General features: G+C 54.6%; 1 protein-coding gene across 4 annotated transcripts in view; it reads left to right on the top strand.

The window, feature by feature from the left end:
* The window catches only part of LOC146423940 (adenylate cyclase type 3-like), a 34,065-nt gene that overhangs the window by 4,886 nt on the left and 7,622 nt on the right, over positions 1 to 21,557 (top strand). For 3 of the 4 annotated variants that reach the window (XM_085044190.1, XM_085044189.1, XM_085044187.1), the window contains exons 2-12: positions 3,394 to 3,543; positions 6,346 to 6,476; positions 7,190 to 7,301; positions 8,473 to 8,600; positions 10,147 to 10,305; positions 11,786 to 11,948; positions 12,955 to 13,107; positions 15,735 to 15,877; positions 18,818 to 18,979; positions 20,149 to 20,236; positions 20,342 to 20,458. In XM_085044190.1, the coding sequence (XP_084900316.1) occupies positions 3,394 to 3,543; positions 6,346 to 6,476; positions 7,190 to 7,301; positions 8,473 to 8,600; positions 10,147 to 10,305; positions 11,786 to 11,948; positions 12,955 to 13,107; positions 15,735 to 15,877; positions 18,818 to 18,979; positions 20,149 to 20,236; positions 20,342 to 20,458 (1,506 nt within the window). The remainder of the gene's footprint in view (positions 1 to 3,393; positions 3,544 to 6,345; positions 6,477 to 7,189; positions 7,302 to 8,472; positions 8,601 to 10,146; positions 10,306 to 11,785; positions 11,949 to 12,954; positions 13,108 to 15,734; positions 15,878 to 18,817; positions 18,980 to 20,148; positions 20,237 to 20,341; positions 20,459 to 21,557) is intronic. The other variant, XM_085044188.1, reaches the window with a different exon arrangement.

The following is a 21,557-nucleotide window of genomic DNA, read 5'->3' as shown; positions in this document are numbered from 1 at the left end:
GCATTTGACACTGTCCCACAGCACCCTCCTGGAAAAGCTGTCACCTCACGGCTAGGACAGCTTCCCTCTTCTTTGGTCAAGAACTGGCCAGAGGCCTGGCCAGAGAGTGGTGGGGATGGTCACTGGTGGTGTCCCTGGTGGTGTCCCCAAGGGTCAGTCAGCACTGGGGACAGTCCTGTTCAATATCTTTATTGATGATCTGGGACAGGGGATCGAGGCTACCATCGACAGATTAGCAGATGTCACCATGCTGGGTGTGAGTGTGGATCTGCTGGAGGGCAGGAGGGTCTGCAGAGGGACCTGGACAGGCTGGATTTGGGGAATGAACCCAAAAATATGAGGTTTAACCAGACCAAGGGCCAGGTCCTGCACTTGTCCCAAATTCATGTCCCAAATCCATGTCCCAGATCCATGTCCCCAATCCATGTCCCCAATCCATGTCCCCAGTCCATGTCCCAAATCCATGTCCCAAATCCATGTCCCCAACCCATGTCCCAATCCATGTCCCATTCCCATATCCCAAATCCATATCCCAATCCATATCCCAATCCATGTCTCAAATCCATGTCCCAATCCGTGTCCCAATCCATATCCCAAATCCGTGTCCCAAATCCGTGTCCCCAATTCATGTCCCAAATCCGTGTCCCAAATCCATATCCCAATCCGTGTCCCAATCCATGTCCCAATCCATGTCCCAATCCATGTCATGTCCCAATCCATGTCCCAAATCCGTGTCCCAAATCCGTGTCCCAAATCCATATCCCAATCCATGTCCCAATCCGTGTCCCCAGTCCATGTCCCCAATCCATGTCCCAAATCCATGTCCCAATCCATGTCCCAATCCATGTCATGTCCCAATCCATGTCCCAAATCCATGTCCCAATCCATGTCCCAAATCCATGTCCCAATCCATGTCCCAATCCATGTCATGTCCCAAATCCATGTCCCAATCCATGTCCCAATCCATGTCCCAAATCCATGTCCCAATCCATGTCCCAAATCCATGTCCCAATCCATGTCCCAATCCATGTCCCAAATCCATGTCCCAATCCCATACCCCAAATCCATATCCCAATCCATATCCCAATCCATGTCCCAATCCATGTCTCAAATCCATGTCCCTGGAGCTTAATCCCATGGATCTGGGTCTGTCCTGTGGGATGGATCAGGATCCAGTTAATGGGATCAGGGTCCAGTTAATGGGGACAGGATCCAGGATATGGGGTCTGGATCCAGTTAATGGGATCAGGATGCATTTAATGGGATCAGAATCCAGGATATGGGATCAGGATCCAGTTAATGGGGTCAGGATCCAGGCTATGGGATCTGGATCCAGTTAATGGGATCAAGATCCAGGCAATGGGATCAGGGTCCAGTTAATGGGATCAGGATGCAGTTAATGGGATCAAGATCTGGGATATGGGATGAGGATCCAGTTAATGGGATCAGGATCCAGTTAATGGGATCAGGATCCAGGCTATGGGATCAGGATATGGGATATGGGATCAAGATCCTGGATATGGGATCAGAATCCAGTTAATGGGAACAGGATGCTGTTAATGGGATCAGGATGCAGTTAATGGGATCAAGATGCAGTTAATGGGATCAGGATCCAACCGGCAGGATGAGTCCAACCCCACAGATCCGGACATTCCCATTGGGATGCACACCACAATTCCCAAACCCTCAGCCATTCCCAAACTCCCACACCCCTGGATCCGCAGCTCAGCCGTGTTTTTCCATCTCCTTCCCTCCCTAAATCCGCAATTCCCAAGGAATCAGCTCCACGTGATCCCATCGGAGCTTCTCCCTTCCCTCGGGATCCGCCAATCCCAGCCCGGCTGCCGCCTGCTTCCAAAACATCTCCGTGGTTTGTGATCCTGGGAATCCCGCGGGATTCTCCTCACCGCGGAGCTGCTTTTCCCCGGAATTCCCGATATCCACCCCAAAATGGGATTCGCTGCTGTTCTCCGGGATTTACACAAGGATTGGGGTTGTTCATCCCAAAATCCTTCCTGTGGATTCCCAAGGACCTCACAATCCCAAATTCCCAAAGGAATCAGGGTTGTTCATCCCAAAATCCTTCCTGTGGATTCCCAAGGATCCCAAATTCTTGAAGGAATTGGGGTTGTTCATCCCAAAATTCTTCCTGTGGATTCCCGAGAATCCCGCAATATCAAATTCCCAAAGGAATCGGGGTTGCTCATCCCAAAATCCTTCTTGTGGATTCCTGAGGATCCCACAATCCCAAATTCCCGATATTCACCCCAAAATGGGATTTGCTGCTGTTGTCTGGGATTTACACAAGGATCGGGGTCGTTCACCCCGAAATCCTTCCCTGGATTCCTGAGGATCCTGTGATCCCAAATTCCCAAAGGAATCAGGGTTGTTCATCCCAAAATCCTTCCTGTGGATTCCTGAGGATCCCAAATTCCCAAAGGAATCAGGGTGTTTCATCCCGAAATCCTTCCTGTGGATTCCCAATGATCCCCAATTCCCAAAGGAATCATTCACCCCAAAATCCTTCCCTGGATTCCCGAGTATCCCACGATCCCAAATTCCCAAAGGAATCAGGGTTGTTCACCCCAAAATCCTTCCTGTGGATTCCTGAGAATCCCGCGATGCCAAATTCCCAAAGGAATTGGGATTGTTCATCCCAAAATCCTTCCTGTGGATTCCCGAGAATCCCGCGATACCAAATTCCCAATATTCACCCCAAAATGGGATTCGCTGCTGTTCTCTGGGATTTACACAAGGAATTGGGGTTGTTCGTCCCTAAATCCTTCCTGTGAATTCCCAAGGATCCCAAATTCCCAAAGGAATCAGGGTTGTCCATCCCAAAATCCTTCCGTGGATTCCCGAGAATCCCGCGATACCAAATTCCCAAAGGAATTCGGGTTGTTCATCCCAAAATCCTTCCTGTGGATTCCCGAGTATCCCAAATTCCCAAAGGAATCGGGGTCGCTCATCCCAAAATCCTTCCTGTGGATTCCCGAGTATCCCAAATTCCCAATATTCACCCCAAAATGGGATTTGCTGCTGTTCTCTGGGATTTACACAAGGATTGGGGTTGTTCGTCCCAAAATCCTTCCTGTGAATTCCCGAGAATCCCGCAATATCAAATTCCCAAAGGAATCAGGGTGTTTCATCCCAAAATCCTTCCTGTGAATTCCCGAAGATCCCAAATTCCCAAAGGAATCGGGGTCGCTCCTCCCAAAATCCTTCCTGTGGATTCCCAATGATCCCATGATCCCAAATTCCCGATATTCACCCCAAAATGGGATTTGCTACTGTTCTCTGGGATTTACACAAGGATTGGGGTTGTCCATCCTGAAATCCTTCCCTGGATCCCTGGGTATCCCACGATCCCAAATTCCCATTTTTTCCCCCAAGCTGGTGTCCAACGTGGCCATCCTGGGCTGCGCCATCGTGGTGGGCAGCGTGTCCTACGTCATGGCTGACCGCAAGCACCGCAAGGCCTTCCTGGAGGCGCGGCAGTCCCTGGAGGTCAAGCTCAACCTGGAGGAGCAGAGCCAGCAGCAGGTGGGGATTCCCGGAATTCCGCCGGGAATGTCGCCGGGAATATCGCCGGGAATATCGCCGGGATTGCCGCCGGGATTTTGGGAGATGGATGGGAGGTGGGAACGGTTTGGGATTGTTGGGGTCAGTGGGGTCATCCTGGGGTTCCAGGTGGTGGGAATGGGCAATGCCGAGGTGTCCCAATAATCCCTGGGAATGGTCACTCAGGATGTCCCAATCCATGGCGATGGTCACTCAGGATGTCCCAATCCATGGCAATGGTCACTCAGCAAGGCCCAGTCCTTAGGAATGGTCACTCAGGCATTCCCAATCCTTAGGAATGGTCACTCAGCTATTCTCAATCTATAGCAATGGTCACTCAGCTGTTCCCAATCCATGGCAATGGTCACTCAGGCATTCCCAATCCTTAGGAATGGTCACTCAGCTATTCCCAATACTTAGGAATGGTCACTCAGCTGTTCCCAATCCATGGCAATGGTCACTCAGCTATTCCCAGTCCTTAGGAATGGTCACTCAGCCAATCCCAGTCCATGGCAATGGTCACTCAGGAGTTCCCAATCCTTAGGAATGGTCACTCAGGCATTCCCAATCCTTAGGAATCGTCACTCAGCTATTCCCAATACTTAGGAATGGTCACTCAGCCAAACCCAGTCCATGGCAATGGTCACTCAGCCAATCCCAATCCCTGGCAATGGTCACTCAGCCAATCCCAGTCCATGGCAATGGTCACTCAGCCAATCCCAGTCCATAGCAATGGTCACTCAGGATGTCCCAATCCCTGGCAATGGTCACTCAGGATGTCCCAATCCTTAGCAATGGTCACTCAAGAGGTCCCAAGCCTTAGGAATGGTCACTCAGCCAATCCCAATCCCAGTCCCTGGAAAAGGTCACTCAGGATGTCCCAATCCATGGCAATGGTCACTCAGGAATTCCCAATCACTGTCAATGGTCACTCTGCCAATCCCAATTCCTGGCAATAGTCACTCAGGATGTCCCAATCCCTCACAATGGTCACTCAGCAGGGCCCAGTCCTTAGCAATGGTCACTCAGCTGGGCCAAATCCATGGCAATGGTCACTAAACTATTCCCAATCCCTGGGAATGGTCACTCAGCAATTCCCAATCCCAGTCCATGGGAATGGTCACTCACCTGTTCCCTATAATTAGGAATGGTCACTCAGCTGGTCCCAATCCATGACAATGGTCACTCAGCTATTCCCAATCCCTATCAATGGTCACTCAGGATATCCCAATCCTTAGGAATGGTCACTCTGCTGGTCATAATCCCTGGGAATGATCACTCAGCTGTTCCCAATCCCTGTCAATAGTCACTCAGCAATTCCCAATCCCTGTCAATGGTCACTCAGGAGTTCCCAATTCCCATCAATGGTCACTCAGGATGTCCCAATCACTGTCAATGGTCACTGAGGATGTCCCAGTCCCTGGAAATGGTCACTCAGGATGTCCCAGTTCCTGGGAATGGTCACTCCCCACCATGTTGCCCGGATTTGGGATTCAGGTGACAAATCCCGTGGGATTGTCTCCATGGCAACACCTCGCAGCCCCATTCCCGCCGGAAGGGACTTTGGGATTATTGTCACTCGAGCTGTTTGGGATTCCCTTGGGAACGGGGCTGGAAACAGCCTGGGATTTGTGGGAATGGGGAATGGGACGGATTCCAGAGTGGATCCATCCCTCTGGAATATCCACAGGGCTGGGAAGAGCTGGGAATTCCTCTGGGAATGGGGACAGGGGGCAGTTTTCCAGGAATTCCTGCTGGGAATGGGGAAAACCCCACAATTCCTGGGGAAAATCCACCTCAGTATCCGAATTCCTGATATTTAATGGAATTTCCCACATGGAGCTGGGCCGATCCATCCATGATCCATCCCTGATCCAAATCCATCCTGGGAATTCCCAGGGATCCAGGAATATCCGGGAATTCCAGCCCGGCCGGGAATTCCTTCCCCAATCCCAAGCAATCTCCCCTTTCCCAGGGAATTCCCTCCATTCCCAGCTCTCCCAGCCTGAGATTGGATCCATCCTGGGAAGGAATTTCGGGATCGAGGAGCTTCCCTGGGAATCTCGGCACTCCAGCAAGGATCTCCCTGCCCTTGGCCATCAACTGGCAGCTGGGAACATCCCAAAATTATTTTTCCCATTTTTTCAGGAACATCCCAAAAATATTTTTCCCATTTCCGGGAATATCCCAAAAATACTTTTCCCATTTGCTGCCATAAATTCGGAGTTTTCAATACCCAAAAAAAAGGTCACAGGGTGACCTGGGAATGCTGAGCTTTCTCCTGCGAATTTTTGGGGCAATTCCTGGAATTTTTGGGGTAATTCCCGGGATTTTAGGGTCCAGAATTCCCAGGACTTCATCTTGCCAGCTCCCTCCCAGTTTCCTCCCGGTGCCAGAATTTCATTTGAGCTTTCCTTGGGAATTTTTGGGGTAATTCCTGGAATTTTCAGGAAAATTCCCGGGATTTTAGGGTGCAGAATTCCCAGGACTTCATCTTACCAGCTCCCTCCCATCTCACTCCCAGTGACACAATTTCCTGTGAGCTTTCCCTGGGAATTTTTGGGGTAATTCCTGGAATTTTTGGGGTAATTCCCAGAATTTTAAGGCCAAGAATTCCATCCCTGACTTCCATCAAAATCCCTCTGGATGGACTCCGAGTGTCCTCAATCCCAGAATCCCAGAATAATTCGGGATCCATGGATTTCAATCCCATCCCATTCCAACCCCACGATCCCAGGGGGATCCCAGTCCATTTCCAGGGATCCATCCCACTTTTCCTGGCAGGAGCGGCTGATGCTCTCCATCCTGCCCAAGCACGTGGCTGACGAGATGCTGAAGGACATGAAGAAGGACCCGAGCCAGAAGGAGCTGCAGCAGTTCAACACCATGTACATGTATCGCCACGAGAACGTCAGGTGGGGCCGCAGGTGTTCCTGAAAAATGGGAAAAATTCCCAAAATTTGCTGTTTTGCTGTTCATTCCCATTCCCATTCCCCTTCCATTTCCTATTCCCGTTCATTCCCATCCCAGTTCTCATCCCCTTTCCATTCCTGTTCCCATTCTTGTTCCCATTCCTGTTCCCATTCTCATTTCCATTCCTACTCCCATTCTCATTCCCATTCCCCTTCCCATCCCAGTTCTCACCCCTTTCCCATTCCCATTCCCAATTCCCATTTCCGTTCCCATTCCCGTTCCCATTCATTTCCATTCCCATTTCCATTCTCCTTCCCTTTCCTATCCCCATTCATTCCCATTCCCATTTCCCTCCCCACCCCAGTTCTCATCCCCTTTTCCATTCCCATTCCCATTCCCATCCCAATTCCTGTTCCCAGTTCCCATTCCCATCCCAAATCCCATTCCTATTCCTGTTCCCATTCTTTTCCATTCCCATTCCTACTCCCATCCCAATTCCCATCCCAATTCCCATTCCCATCCCAAATCCCATCCCAATTCCCATCCCCATCCCAATTCCCATTCCCGCTCCCAGCCCAGAAAAACCAGGATTTATTTACATCCAAGCCAATGTCAAACCTCCATGGCCACAACTCTGCAGAGCATTTTCACCATATCCATGTTTTTTTTGGGAAAAGCTGGAATGGGATTGATCGGTGGGCTGTCGTTCCCACAGCATCCTGTTCGCGGACATCGTGGGATTCACGCAGCTCTCCTCGTCCTGCAGCGCCCAGGAGCTCGTCAAGCTCCTCAACGAGCTCTTCGCCCGCTTCGACAAGCTGGCGGCCGTGAGTGCTTCCCGGAAAAAAAATCCCAAAAAAATTCCCAGAAAAAAATCCTGGAATTCCCAAAAATTGCCAGGGTGGGGGTGAGGAGGGTGTGGGATGCTGGAGGTGCTCTGACCTGATTTATGGGAAAGGAGTTGTGAGGAATGGGAAATGTGAGGATTTGGCGTTCCCGGGATGCGGGAATGGGAATAATGGGAATGGGAATGGGAATAATGGGGATGGGAATAATGGGAATGGGAATAATGGGAATGGGAATGGGGATGGGAATGGGAATAATGGGAATGGGAATGAACAGGAATAGGAAAGGGAAGGGGAAGGGGAAAGAGAATGGGAAAGGGGATGGAAAGGGGATGAGAACTGGGATGGGAATGGGAATGGGAATAATGGGAATGGGAATAATGGGAATGGGAATAATGGGAATGGGAATGGGAATGGGGATGGGAATAATGGGAATGGGAATGAACAGGAATAGGAAAGGGAAGGGGAAGGGGAAAGAGAATGGGAAAGGGGATGGAAAGGGGATGAGAACTGGGATGGGAATGGGAATGGGAATAATGGGAATGGGAATAATGGGAATGGGAATAATGGGAATGGGAATGGGAATGGGGATGGGAATAATGGGAATGAGAATGAATGGGAATAGGAAAGGGAAGGGGAAGGGGAAAGGTAATGGGAAAGGGGATGGAAAGGGGATGAGAACTGGGATGGGAATGAGAATAATGGGAATAATGGGAATGGGAATAATGGGAATGGGAATAATGGGAATGGGAATAATGGGAATGGGAATGGGAATGGGGATGGAAAGGGGATAAGAACTGGGATTGGAATGGGAATGGGAATGGGAATGGGGATGAATGGGAATAGTAAAGGGAAGGGGAAGGGCAAAGAGAATGGGAATGGGAATGGGAATGAACGGGAATAGGAAAAGGAAGGGGAAAGGGAATGGGAATTGGGAATTGGAATGAATTGGAATAGGAATGGGACTGGGACTGGGGACTGGGACTGGGAATGGGAATGGGATTTTGAATGGGATTGGGATGAATTGGAATAGGAAACTGAATGGGAATGGGAATGGGAAGGGGATTGGGAATGGGATTGGGATGAATTGGAATAGGAAACTGAATGGGAATGGGAATGGGATCGGGATTGGGATGAGCACCATCGTTCCCAGAAACACCACCAGCTGCGGATCAAGATCCTGGGCGATTGCTACTACTGCATCTGCGGGCTGCCGGAATTCCGGGAGGATCACGCCGCCTGCTCCATCCGCATGGGGCTGGCCATGGTGGAGGCCATCTCGTGAGGAGTGGGAATGGGATGGGATGGGATGGGAATGGGATGGGGATGGGATGGGATGGGATGGGATGGGATGGGATGGGATGGGATGGGGATGGGATGGGGATGGGAATGGGATGGGAATGGGAATGGGATGGGAATGGGAATGGGATGGGAATGGGAATGGGAATGGAGATAGGAATTGGGAATGGGAAGGAGAATGGAAAGGGATGGGAATTGGAATGGGAACAGGAATGGGAATTGGGAATTGGAAGGAGAATGGAAAGGAATAGGAACGGGAAGGGGAAAGGGAAGGGGAATGGGTATGGGAATGGAAATGGAAATTAATGGGAATAGGAATGGGGACTGAATGGGACTTGGGAATGAGAAGGAGAATGGAAAGGAATGGGAATGGGAAGGGGAAGGGGAAGGTGTATGAGAATGGAAATTATTGGGAACAGGAATAGGAATGGGAATTGGGAATGGGAACTGGAATGGGAGTGGGAATGGGATTAGGAATAGGAACCAGAATGGGAATGGGAACAGGAATGGAAATGAAGGGGAAAGGGAATGGAAATGGGAGCAGAAATAGGAATGGGAAGGGGAACAGGAATTGGAATTGGAATAGGAATTGGGAATGGAAAGGGAACGAGGATTGGAATGGGAATTGGAATGGAAATAGGAATGAACAGGAATAGGAAAGATAAGGGGAAGGGGAATGGGAATGGAAATGGTAATGGGAATGGAAAGGAATGGGAACAGGAATGGGAATGGGAATGGGAATGGGAATGGCAATTACGATGGCAATGGGATGATAAATGACGATGGGCTCTGAATGAATCAAACCACAGAGGGCAATTGTTGACCATGGAGGTTGGGATGTGCCGAGGCGAGATATTCCGTTTTCCATCCCGTGTCCCATCCCATGTTCCCATCCCATGTTCCCATCCCGTGTTCCCATCCTGCGTTCCATCTCATGTTCCCATCCCATGTTCCATCCCATGTTCCATCCCATGTTCCCATCCCGTGTTCCCATTCCCTGTTCCCATTCCCTGTTCCCATCCCGTGTCCCATCCCATGTTCCCATCCCATATTTCCATCCCATGTTGCCATCCCGTGTTCCGTGTTCCCATCCCATGTTCCCATCCCGTGTTCCCATCCCGTGTTCCCATTCCCTGTTCCCATCCTGTGTTCCGTTTTCCCATTCTGTGTTCCCATTCCATGTTCCCATCCCATGTCCCATTCCCATGTTCCCATCCTGCGTTGCATCTCATGTTCCCATCCTGTGTTCCGTTTTCCCATTCCGTGTTCCCATTCCCATGTTCCCATTCCCTGTTTCCATTCCATGTTCCATCCCACGTTCCATGTTCCCATCCCATGTTCCCATCCTGTGTTCCCATTCCCATGCTCCCATCCTGTGTTCCCATTCCCTGTTCCCATCCCGTGTTCCCATTCCCTGTTCCCATCCCATGTTCCCATCCTGTGTTCCCATTCCCTGTTCCCATCCCGTGTTCCCATTCCCTGTTCCCATCCCATGTTCCCATCCCGTGTCCCCTCCGTGTCCGGCCAGGTCGGTCCGTGAGCGCACGCGCACGGCGGTGGACATGCGTGTCGGGGTGCACAGCGGGGCAGTGCTGGGCGGCGTGCTGGGCCAGAAGCGCTGGCAGTACGACGTCTGGTCCACCGACGTCACCGTGGCCAACAAGATGGAGGCCGGCGGCATTCCCGGGTGAGCTTTCCCAGGATCGGGCGGAATTTCTGGGACAGGGCGGAATTCCTGGGATGGGGTGGCATTCCCGGGATCGGATGTCCCTGGGATCAGGTGACATTCCTGGGTGAGCTGGTGGCATTTCCAGGTGAGCATTCCTGGGATCAGGTGACATTCCTGCGTGAGCTGGTGGCATTCCTGGGTGGCCATCCCTGGGATCACGTGGCATTCCCAATTCCCCAGTCTCCATTCCCGTCTCCCATTCCCACTTTCCTGGTTCCCATTCCCATTCCCGGTTTCCCAGTTCCCATTCCCAGTTCGCATTCCCGGTTTCCCTGTTGCCATTCCTGCTTTCCCAGTTCCCATTCCCAGTTTCCTGGTTCCCATTCCCAGTTCCCATTCCCAGTTTCCCAGTTCCCATTCCCAGTTTCCCAGTTGCCATTCCCGGTGACATTCCTTGATGCCATTCCCGGTTTCCCGGTTGCCATTCCAGCTTTCCTGGTTCCCATTCCCAGTTCCCATTCCCAGTTCCCATTCCCGGTTTCCTGGTGCCATTCCCACTGTCCCCCCAGGCACCATTCCCAGTTCCCAATTCCTGGTTCCCATTCCCGGTGCCATTCCTGGTGCCATTCCTGGTGCCATTCCTGGTGCCATTCCCTGTTCCTGGTTGCCATTCCCATTTCCCATTCCCATTCCTGCTTTCCCAGTTCCCATTCCCAGTTCCCATTCCCATTTCCTGTTTCCCATTCCTGGATGGTGTTCCCAGGATTGGGAATGTTTCCCATTTCCAGTCCGGTTCCCATTCCTGCTTTCTTGAGTGCCATTCCTGGTGCCATTTCCTGTTTCCCAGTCCCCATTCCTGCTTTCCCAGTTCCCATTCCCAGTTCCCCGTTTCCCATTCCCGGTGACATTCCCAGTTTCCCTGTTGCCATTCCCAGTTTCCCATTCCCATTCTCGTTTCCCTTTCCCATTCCCGTTTCCCATTCCCATTCTCAGTTCCCATTCCCATTCTTGTTTCCCATTCTCGTTTCCCATTCCAGTTTCCCATTCCCGTTTCCCATTCCCATTCCTGTTCCCATTTCCCATTCTCAGTTCCCATTCCCATTCCCGTTTCCCATTCCCCATTTCCCATTCCCATTCCCTTTTCCCATTCCCATTTCCCATTCCTGTTTCCCATTCCCATTCCTGATTCCCATTCCTGATTCCCATTCCCATTCCCATTCCCATTTCCCATTCCCATTCCCTTTTTCTATTCCCATTCCCATTCCCATTCCCATTTCCCATTCCCTTTTCCTATTCCCATTCCCGTTTCCCATTCCCATCCCCATTCCCATTCCCATCCCCATTCCCATCCCCATTCCCATTCCCGTTTCCCATTCCCATTCCCACTTCCCATTCCCGTTTCCCACTCCCACTGTCCCGATGTCATGCCGGTGTCACTCCCGGTGTCATGCTGGTGTCACTCCCGGTGTCATCCCGGTGTCACTCCCGCTGTCCCCAGGCGGGTTCACATCTCGCAGAGCACGCTGGACTGCCTGAAGGGAGAGTTCGAGGTGGAGCCGGGCGAGGGTGGCACTCGCTGTGACTTCCTGCGCGACCGCGGCATCAACACCTACCTGGTGCGCGGCCCGGGGGACAGCCGCCGGGGACACCTCAACGGCCTGGTGAGGGACACCTTTGGGGACAATGGGGGGACATGGGGACACTGGGGAACAGCTGTAGGGGACATCAAGGACAATGGGGGGAATGGGGACACTGGGGGCAATGGGGGAAATGGGGACACCTACCTGGTGCGCAGCCCGGGGGACAGCCACAGGGGACACCTCAATGGACTGGTGAGGGACTTGGGGACACTGACTAGGGACACTGACTGGGGACACCAGGGGGCAATGGGGACGCTGAGGGGAATGGGGACACCTACCTGGTGCGCGGCCCGGGGGACAGCCACAGGGGACACCTCAATGGCCTGGTGAGGGACACCTTTGGGGACAATGGGGGGACATGGGGACACTGGGGACAATGGGGACACCTACCTGTTGCACAGCCTGGGGGACAGCCGCCGGGGACACATCAATGGCCTGGTGAGGGACACCTTTGGGGACACTGAGGGAAATGGGGACAATGGGGACAATGGAGACACCTACCTGGTGTGCAGCCTTGGGGACAGCTGGAGGGGACACCTCAACCGACTGGTGAGGGACTTGGGGACACTGACTAGGGACACTGGGGAGAATGGGGACACTAGGGACACCTGGGGACACTGGGGGGAATGGGGACATGGCCATCGGGGTGTAGGGACATGCAGGGTGTGGTGAGTGACACTGGGAGCACTGGTGGCACTGGGGACATCAGGGTGCAGGGACACCCATGGTGACCAAATCCCACCATTGTCAGTGGTCACGTCCCAAGGTGTGGTGTGTGACACTGGTGGCACTGGGGACATGGCGACACTGGGGACACTGGTGGCCCTGGGGAGGTGGGGACACTGGGGACACCCAGAGTGACCATTTCCCACCACAGCCACTGTCACTGACCACATCCCATGGTGTGGTCAGTGACACTGGTGGCACTGGGGACATAGTGACACTGGTGGCACTGGTGGTCCTGGGGACATGGGGACACTGGTGACCCTGCTGACACAGTCACACCCACCACACTGTGTCCCCTCAGAAGCTGTCCCTGACCTCGTCCCACGCCGTGTCCCCTCCTGTCACCCCCGCGGAGCTCAACGGCAGCCTCGGCCTGACCCCCGATGACCCCGATGACCCCGAGGCCACCAGGAGGAACTCACTGGAGCTCGGTGACGATGACGACGATGGCGAGGTGTGACCTGTCCCCAAAATCCCCTCCCTGACCCTGTGGTGACCCCCGGGAATTGGTGACGGTGACACCGTGGTGACCCCTGGGAATTGGTGACGGTGACACCGCGGTGACCCCTGGGAATTGGTGATGGTGTCCACAATGGGGACACTGGGGGGACACTGGGGGGACACTGGGGACACCTACCTGGTGCATGGCCCTGGGACACATGAGCGGCCTGGTGAGGGACATGAGGACACTGACTGGGGACTCTGGGGTCACTGTGGGGACACCGGGGTCACCTGAGGGGAATGGGGACACTGGGGACATGTGAGGGGAATGGGGATTCTGGGGACATTGGAGAGAATGGGGACACTGGGGGTAATGGGGCCACTGGGAACAGTGGGGACACTGGGGACACCGGGGGACACCTGAGGGGAATGGGGACCCTGGGGACAGTGGGGACACTGGGGACGCTTGGGGACAATGGGTGCACTGGGGGGAATGGCGCACTGGGGACACTGGGGACACTGGGGAATGGGGACAATGGAGGGAATGGGGACACTGGGGACACTGAGGGGCAGTGGGGACACTGGGGACATGAGGACACTGACTGGGGACACTGGGGGGGAATGGGGACACTGGGTTCACCTGGGGACAATGGGGGCACTGGGGGTAATGGGGCACTGGTAACACTGGGGACACCTGAAGACACTGGAGTCATCTGGGGACACTGGTGACACTGGTGACCCCATGGTGACACTGGTCACTGTCACTCCAGGCGGAGAACCCGTCGTTCCCCAGCCCGCAGCAGCGGCTGCGGCTCAGGGACCTGGCCGCAATGGGGACACTGGGGACATTGGGTAGAATGGGGACACTGGTGACACTGGTGACACTGGTGACTGCAGTCACTGTCACTCCAGGCAGAGAACCCATCGTTCCCCAACCCGCAGCAGCAGCTGCGGCTCAGGGACCTGGCGGCAATGGGGACATTGGGGAGAATGGGGACACAGGTGACACTGGTCACTCTGTCACTCCAAGCAGAGAACCCGTCATTCCCCAACCCGTGGTGGTGGCTGCGGCTCAGGGACCTGGCAGCAATGGGGACACTGGGGACATTGGGGACCCTGGCGGCAATGGGACACTGGTGACACTGGTGACACCGGTCACTGGCACTCCAGGCGGAGAACCCCTTGTTCCCCAACCTGCGGCAGCGGCTGCGGCTCAGGGACCTGGCGGCAATGGGGACACTGGGGACATTGGGTAGAATGGGGACACTGGTGACCGCAGTCACTGTCACTCCAGGTGGAGAACTTGTCATTCCCCAACCCGTGGCGGTGGCTGCAGCTCAGGGACCTGGCGGCAATGGGGACACTGGGGACATTGGGACACTGGGGAGAATGGGGACACTGGTGACACTGGTGATATTGGTGACACTGGGGAGAATGGTGACACCAGCGACACTGGTGACCCCGCGGTGACCCCGGTCACTGTCACTCCAGGCGGAGAACCCGTCCTTCCCGAACCCGCGGCGGCGGCTGCGGCTCAGGGACCTGGCCGCAATGGGGACACTGGGGACACTGATGACACTGGTGGCACTGGTGACACTGGTGGCACTGGTGACACTGGTGACACCTGTCACCCTGTCCCTCCAGGTGGAGAACCCGTCGTTCCCCAACCCGCGGCAGCGGCTGCGGCTCAGGGACCTGGCGGCAATGGGGACACTGGTGACATTGGGTAGAATGGGGACACTGGTGACACTGCTGACACTGCTGACACTGCTGACACTGGTGACCTGGGTCACTCTGTCACTCCAGGTGGAGAACCCGCCATTTCCCAACCCGCGGCAGCGGCTGCGGCTCAGGGACCTGGCCGCAATGGGGACACTGGTGACATTTTGTGACACCGGTGACACTGGTGACCCCGGCCACTGTCACTCCAGGCGGAGAACCCATTGCTCCCCAACCCGTGGTGGCGGCTGCGGCTCAGGGACCTGGCGGCAATGGGGACACTGGAGACATTGGGACACTGGGGAGAATGGGGACACTGGTGACACTGGTGATATTGGTGACACTGGGGAGAATGGTGACACCAGCGACACTGGTGACCCCACGGTGACCCCGGTCACTGTCACTCCAGGCGGAGAACCCATCGTTCCCAACCCGCGGTGGCGGCTGCGGCTCAGGGACCTGGCAGCAATGGGGACACTGGGGACACTGGGGACACTGGTGACACTGGTGACACTGGCGATCACAGTCACTGTCACTCCAGGCGGAGAACCCGTCGTTCCCCAGCCCGCGGCAGCAGGCACCTGGCGGCAATGGGGACACTGGTGACACTGATGACACTGGTGACACTGGTGACCCCTGTCACTGTCCCTCCAGGCGGAGAACCCGTCCTTCCCCAACCCGCGGCGGCGGCTGCGGCTCAGGGACCTGGCGGCAACGGGGACACTGGTGACACTGGTGACACTGATGACACTGGTGACACTGATGGCACCTGTCACCCTGTCCCTCCAGGCGGAGAACCCGTCGTTCCCAACCCGCGGCGGCGGCTGCGGCTCAGGGAACTGGCAGCAATGGGGACACTGGTGACACTGGTGACACTGATGACACTGGTGACACTGGTGACCCCTGTCACTGTCCCTCCAGGCGGAGAACCCGTCGTTCCCCAACCCGCGGCGGCGGCTGCGGCTCAGGGACCTGGCGGAGCGCGTGGCTGGAGCCGCGCAGGACGAGCAGCAGCTCAACCAGCTGCTCAACGAGGCGCTGCTGGAGAGAGAGAACATCCGAGCGTGAGTCATTCCCAGAATTCCCAGAATTCCCAGAGGTGTTATTCCCAGAATTCCTGGCGTGATTCCTGAAATTCCCGGTGGTGTGATTCTTGAAATTCCCGGTGGCATGATTCCCAGATTTCCTGGTGGTGTGATTCCTGGAATTCCCAACATGATTCCCACCGGGAATGATTCCCAGAATTCCCAGAATTTCCAGTGTGATTCTTGGGATTCCTGGTGGCGTGATTCTTGGAATTCCCGGTGTGATTCCCGAAATTCCCGGTGGCATGATTCCCAAAATTCCCAGTGGCGTGATTCCCCAAATTCCCAGTGGTGTTATTCCCAGAATTCCCGATGGCGTGATTCCTGGGATTCCTGATGTTATTCCCGGTGTGATTCCCATTATTCCTGGTGTAATTCCCGTGATTTCTGTTGTGATTCCTGGCGTGATTCCCCTTGTGATTCCTGGTGTGATTCCCATTGTGATTCCTGGTGTTATTCCTGGTGTGATTCCCATTGTGATTCCCAGTGTGATTCCCATTGTTATTCCTGGCATGATTTCTGTTATTCCCGGTGTGATTGGTGTTATTCCTGGTGTTATTCCCGTTGTGATTCCCTGTGTTATTCCTGGTGTGATTCCCAGTGTTATTCCTGGTGTTATCCCCGTTATTCCCATTGTGATTCCTGGTGTGATTCCTGTTATTTCCGTTGTGATTCCTGTTGTTATTTCTGTTGTGATTCCCATTGCGATTCCCTGTATTATTCCTGGTGTGATTCCCGTTGTTATCCCCGGTGTTATTCCTGTTATTTCTGGTGTTATTCCCATTATTCCTGGTGTGATTGGTGTTATTCCTGGTGTTATTCCTGGTGTTATTCCCAGTGTGATTCCCGTTGTGATTCCCGGCGTTATTTCTGTTGTGATTCCCGGCATGATTCCTGGTGTGATTCCTGGTGCAATTCCCGGCATCATTACCATTGTTATTCCTGGTGTAATTCCCATTGTTATTCCCGTTGTTATTGCCGGTGTGATTCCTGTTATTCCCAGTGTTATCCCTGGCGTTATTCCCGTTATTCCCGGCGTGATTCCCGATATTCCCAGTGTGATTGGTGTTATTCCCAGTGTTATTCCCGTTGTGATTCCTGGTGTGATTCCCGGTGTTATTCCCATTGCAATTCCTGTTGTTATTCCCTTTTTTCCCGGCGTTATCCCCAGTGTGATTCCTGGTGTTATTCCCGTTATTCCCGGTGTGATTCCCAGTACAATTCCCGTTATTCCCGGTGTTATTCCCGGAGTGATTCCCATTATTCCCAGTGGTGTGATTCCCGGTGTTATTGCCAGTGTGATTTCTGGTGTGGTTCCTGTTATTCCTGGTGTGATTCCTGTTATTCCTGGTGTGATTCCTGTTTTTCCTGGTGTTATTCCCGGCATTATTCCCAGCATTATTCCTGATGTTATTCCTGGTGTGATTCCCATTATTCCCGGCGTAATTCCCGTTATTCCTGTTGTGATTATTCTTGTTATTCCCAGTGTGATTCCTGGCGTGATTCCCGTTGTGATTCTCGGTGTTATTCCCATTGCAATTCCCGTTGTGATTCCCGTTATTCCTGGCGTTATCCCCAGTGTGATTCCCAGTGTCATTCCTGTTATTCCCAGTGTGATTCTCGGTGTCATTCCCTGTGTGATTCCTGTTATTCCTGGTGTTATTCCCGGTATTATTCCTGGCGTTATTCCTGATGTGATTCCCGGTGTGATTCCTGGTGTGATTTCTGGTGTGATTCCTATTATTCCCGGTGTGATTCCCATTATTCCTGGCGTCATTCCTGATGTTATTCCCAGTGTGATTCCCATCATTCCCAGCGTAATTCCCGTGATTCCTGTTGTGATTCCCGGCATGATTCCCGTTGTTATTCCCGGTGTGATTCCCCGTGTGATTGGTGTTATTCCCAGTGTTATTCCTGGTGTTATTCCCGGTGTGATTCCCATTATTCCTGGTGGTTTTCCCATTATTCCCAGTGTGATTCTCAGTATTCCCGGAATGATTCCCATTATTCCCAGTGGTGTGATTCCTGGTGTTATTTCCAGTGTGATTCCTGGTGCGATTCCTATTATTCCCGGTGTGATTCCTGTTATTCCCGGTGTGATTCCTGGTGTGATTGCCAGTGTGATTCCTGTTATTCCTGGTGTTATTCCTGGCGTTATTCCTGATGTTATTCCCGGTGTGATTCCCGTCATTCCCAGCGTAATTCCCGTGATTCCTGTTGTGATTCCCGGCATGATTCCCGTCGTTATTCCCGGTGTGATTCCCATTGTAATCCCTGGTGTGATTCCTGGTGTCATTCCCGTTGTGATTCCCGTTATTCCCAGTGTGATTCCCATTGTGATTCCCGGTGTGATTCCCATTATTCCCGGTGTTATTCCCGGTGTTATTCCTGCTGTGATTCCCGGTGTTATTCCTGTTATTCCCATTGCGATTCCCGCTGCGATTCCCGTCATTCCCAGTGTTATCCCCAGCGTTATTCCCGTTATTCCTGATGTTATTCCCCGCGTGATTCCAGGTGTGATTCCTGCTGTGATTCCCATTGTTATTCCCATTATTCCCGGTGTGATTCCCAGTGTGATTCCCATTATTCCCGCTGTGATTCCCATTGTGATTCCCACTGTGATTCCCGCTGTGATTCCCGTTATTCCCGCTGTGATTCCCGCTGTGATTCCCAATGTGATTACCGGAATTCCTGGTGGTGTTATTCCTGGGATTCCTGGTGTGATTCCCAACGTGATTCCCAGAGGTGTTATTCCCGGAATTCCTGGTGGCGTTATTTCTGGGATTACCGGTGGCGTGAATCCCGGGATTCCCGGAGGTGTTATTCCCGTTATTCCCGGTGTGATTCCCGCTGTGATTCCCATTATTCCCGGTGTGATTCCCACTGTGATTCCCGTTGTTATTCCCGTTATTCCTGCAGGCTGAAGGGTCAGAGCACCTTCCGGCTCTCCATGCGCTTCACCAGCCCCGAGATGGAGATTCGCTACTCCGTGGAGAAGGAGAAGCAGAGCGGCGCTGCTCTCGGCTGCTCCTGCGTCGTGCTGCTCTGCACCGCCCTGGTGGAGGCGCTGCTCGACCCCTGGTGGGGACATGGGGACATCTGGGGACATCTGGGGGGACTGGGGACACTGGGGACACTGGGGACACTGGTGGAGAAGGAGAAGCAGAGCGGCGCTGCTCTGGGCTGCTCCTGCGTGGTGCTGCTCTGAACCGCCCTGGTGGAGGCGCTGCTCGACCCCTGGTGGGGACCTGGGGACACCTGGGGACACTGGGAGATTGGGGACACTGGGGACACCTGGGGACATGGGGACACAGGGGGACTGGGGACACCTGGGGACACTGGGGGAGGAGAAGCAGAGCGGTGCTGCTCTCGGCTGCTCCTGCGTGGTGCTGCTCTGCACCGCCCTGGTGGAGGCGCTGCTCGACCCCTGATGGGGACACATGGGGACATCTGGGGACATCTGGGGGGACTGGGGACACTGGGGGGATTGGGGACACTGAGGACACTGGGGACACTGGTGGAGAAAGAGAAGCAGAGCGGCGCTGCTCTCGGCTGCTCCTGTGTGGTGCTGCTCTGCACTGCCCTGGTGGAGGCGCTGCTCGACCCCTGGTGGGGACCTGGGGACACCTGGGGACACCTGGGGACACCTGGGGGGATTGGGGACACCTGGGGACACTGGGGGGATTGGGGACACTGGGGACACTGGGGACACTGAGGGGAATGGGAATACATGGGAACACCTGGGAACACTGGGGAATTGGGGACACCTGGGACATGGGGGCATTGGGGACACATGGGGCACTGGGGGAATTGGGGACACGGGGGACACATGGGGCACTGGGTATTCTGGGGGGAATGGGGAGAATGTGGACACTGGGGGGAATGGGGGGACATGGGGACACTGGGAGAATGGGGACACTGGGGGGGTTGGGGACACTGCAGGCACTGGGCAGAATGGGGACACTGGGGACACTGAGGGGAATGCGGACACTGAGGCACTGAGGGGAATGGGAGAATGGGGACATTGGGGACATCTGAGGGGACTGGGGACACTGGGGGGAATGAGGAGAATGGGGACACTGGGGGCACAGAGGCACTGGGGGGGATGGGGACACTGGGAGGACATGGGGACACTGGGGGGACATGGGGACACTGGGGACACTGAGGGGAATGGGGGCACTGGGGGACACTGGGGACAGATGGCACCAGGCTACGTCTGACCTTTTGGGACCTTTTGGGGTTGGGGACAGGTTGGTGACCAACTACGTGACCTTCGTGGTGGGCGAAGTCCTTCTGCTCATCCTCACGCTCTGCTCCCTGGCCGCCATCTTCCCACGGGTGAGAGGGGACACCATGGTCACCGCTTGGGGACACCATGGTCACCGCTCGGGGACATCCCGTGGCTGTGTCCCACCCCCGGTGACATCATCCCATGTCCCCAAGGTGTTCCCCAAAAAGCTGGTGGCCTTCTCGGCGTGGATCGACCGGACGCGCTGGGCGCGCAACACCTGGGCCATGGCGGCCATCGCCATCGTCACCGCGGCCGACGTCGTGGACATGGTGAGCGCCGCTGGCCCAACCTTGGTGGCCATGGGGACCGTGGGGTGGTAGCCAATGGGACATTGGGTCACCATGTCCCCACACTGACCCTGCCCTCGTGTCCCCAGCCTGGTGGCCATGGGGACCATGCCATGCCCATAGTGTGGTGGCCAATAGGACATCATGGCCACCATGGGGTGGTGGCTGTGAGGAGCAGCTCAGGTATTGCAGCTCCATTGCCATGGTGGCCATCATGTCCTCATGTCCCCAGCTTGGTGGCCATGGGGACCATGGCGTGGTGGCCAATGGGACACTGGGGACATTGCGGGGTGGTGGCAGCAAGCAGCCCAAGGGGTCCTGCTGGCCCCGATGGCCACTGCGTCCCCATGTCCCCAGCTTGGTGGCCATGGTGGACAATGGCATGGCGGCCAGTGGGACATCATGGCCACTGCGGGGCAGTGGCTGTAAGGAGCAGCTCAAGGGCTCCTGGTGGCCACCATGTCCCCATGCTGACCCCACCCTGTGTCCCCAGCTCGGTGGCCATGAGGACCATGGTGTGGTGGCCAATGGGACATCATGGCCACTGCGGGGCGGTGGCTGCAAGGAGCAGCTCAAGGGCCCCGAGGGCCACCATGTCCCCACACTGACCCCATCCCATGTCCCCAGCTTGGTGGCCATTAGGACAATGATATGGTGGACAGTGGGACATCATGGCCACTGCAGGGCGGTGGCAGCAATGGGCATCCCAAGGAGTCCTGATGGCCACTGTGTCCTAATGTCCCCAGCTTGGTGGCCATGAGGACAATGATATGGTGGACAGTGGGACATCATGACCACTGCAGAGTGGTGGCTGCAAGACTGCAAGGAACCAAGGGTTTCTGGTGGCCACCATGTCCCCATGCTGACCCCACCCTCATGTCCCTAACTTGGTGGCTATTGGGACCATGATGTGGTGGCCAGTGGGACATCATGGCCACTGCGGGGCAGTGGCTGCAAGGAGCAGCCCAAGGATTCCTGGTTGCCTTGGTGGCTACCATATTCCCATGTCCCCAGCTTGGTGGCCATGAGGACCATGGTGTGGTGGCCAGTGGGACATCATAGCCACTGTGGGGTGGTGGCA

Source organism: Lichenostomus cassidix, unplaced genomic scaffold, assembly GCF_008360975.1.
Source record: "Lichenostomus cassidix isolate B80296 unplaced genomic scaffold, HeHo_3.0 HiC_scaffold_529, whole genome shotgun sequence".
Lineage (NCBI taxonomy): Eukaryota > Metazoa > Chordata > Aves > Passeriformes > Meliphagidae > Lichenostomus > Lichenostomus cassidix.
Note: the sequence above shows the minus strand (reverse complement) of the source record. Positions and strands in the feature narration are given on the sequence as shown.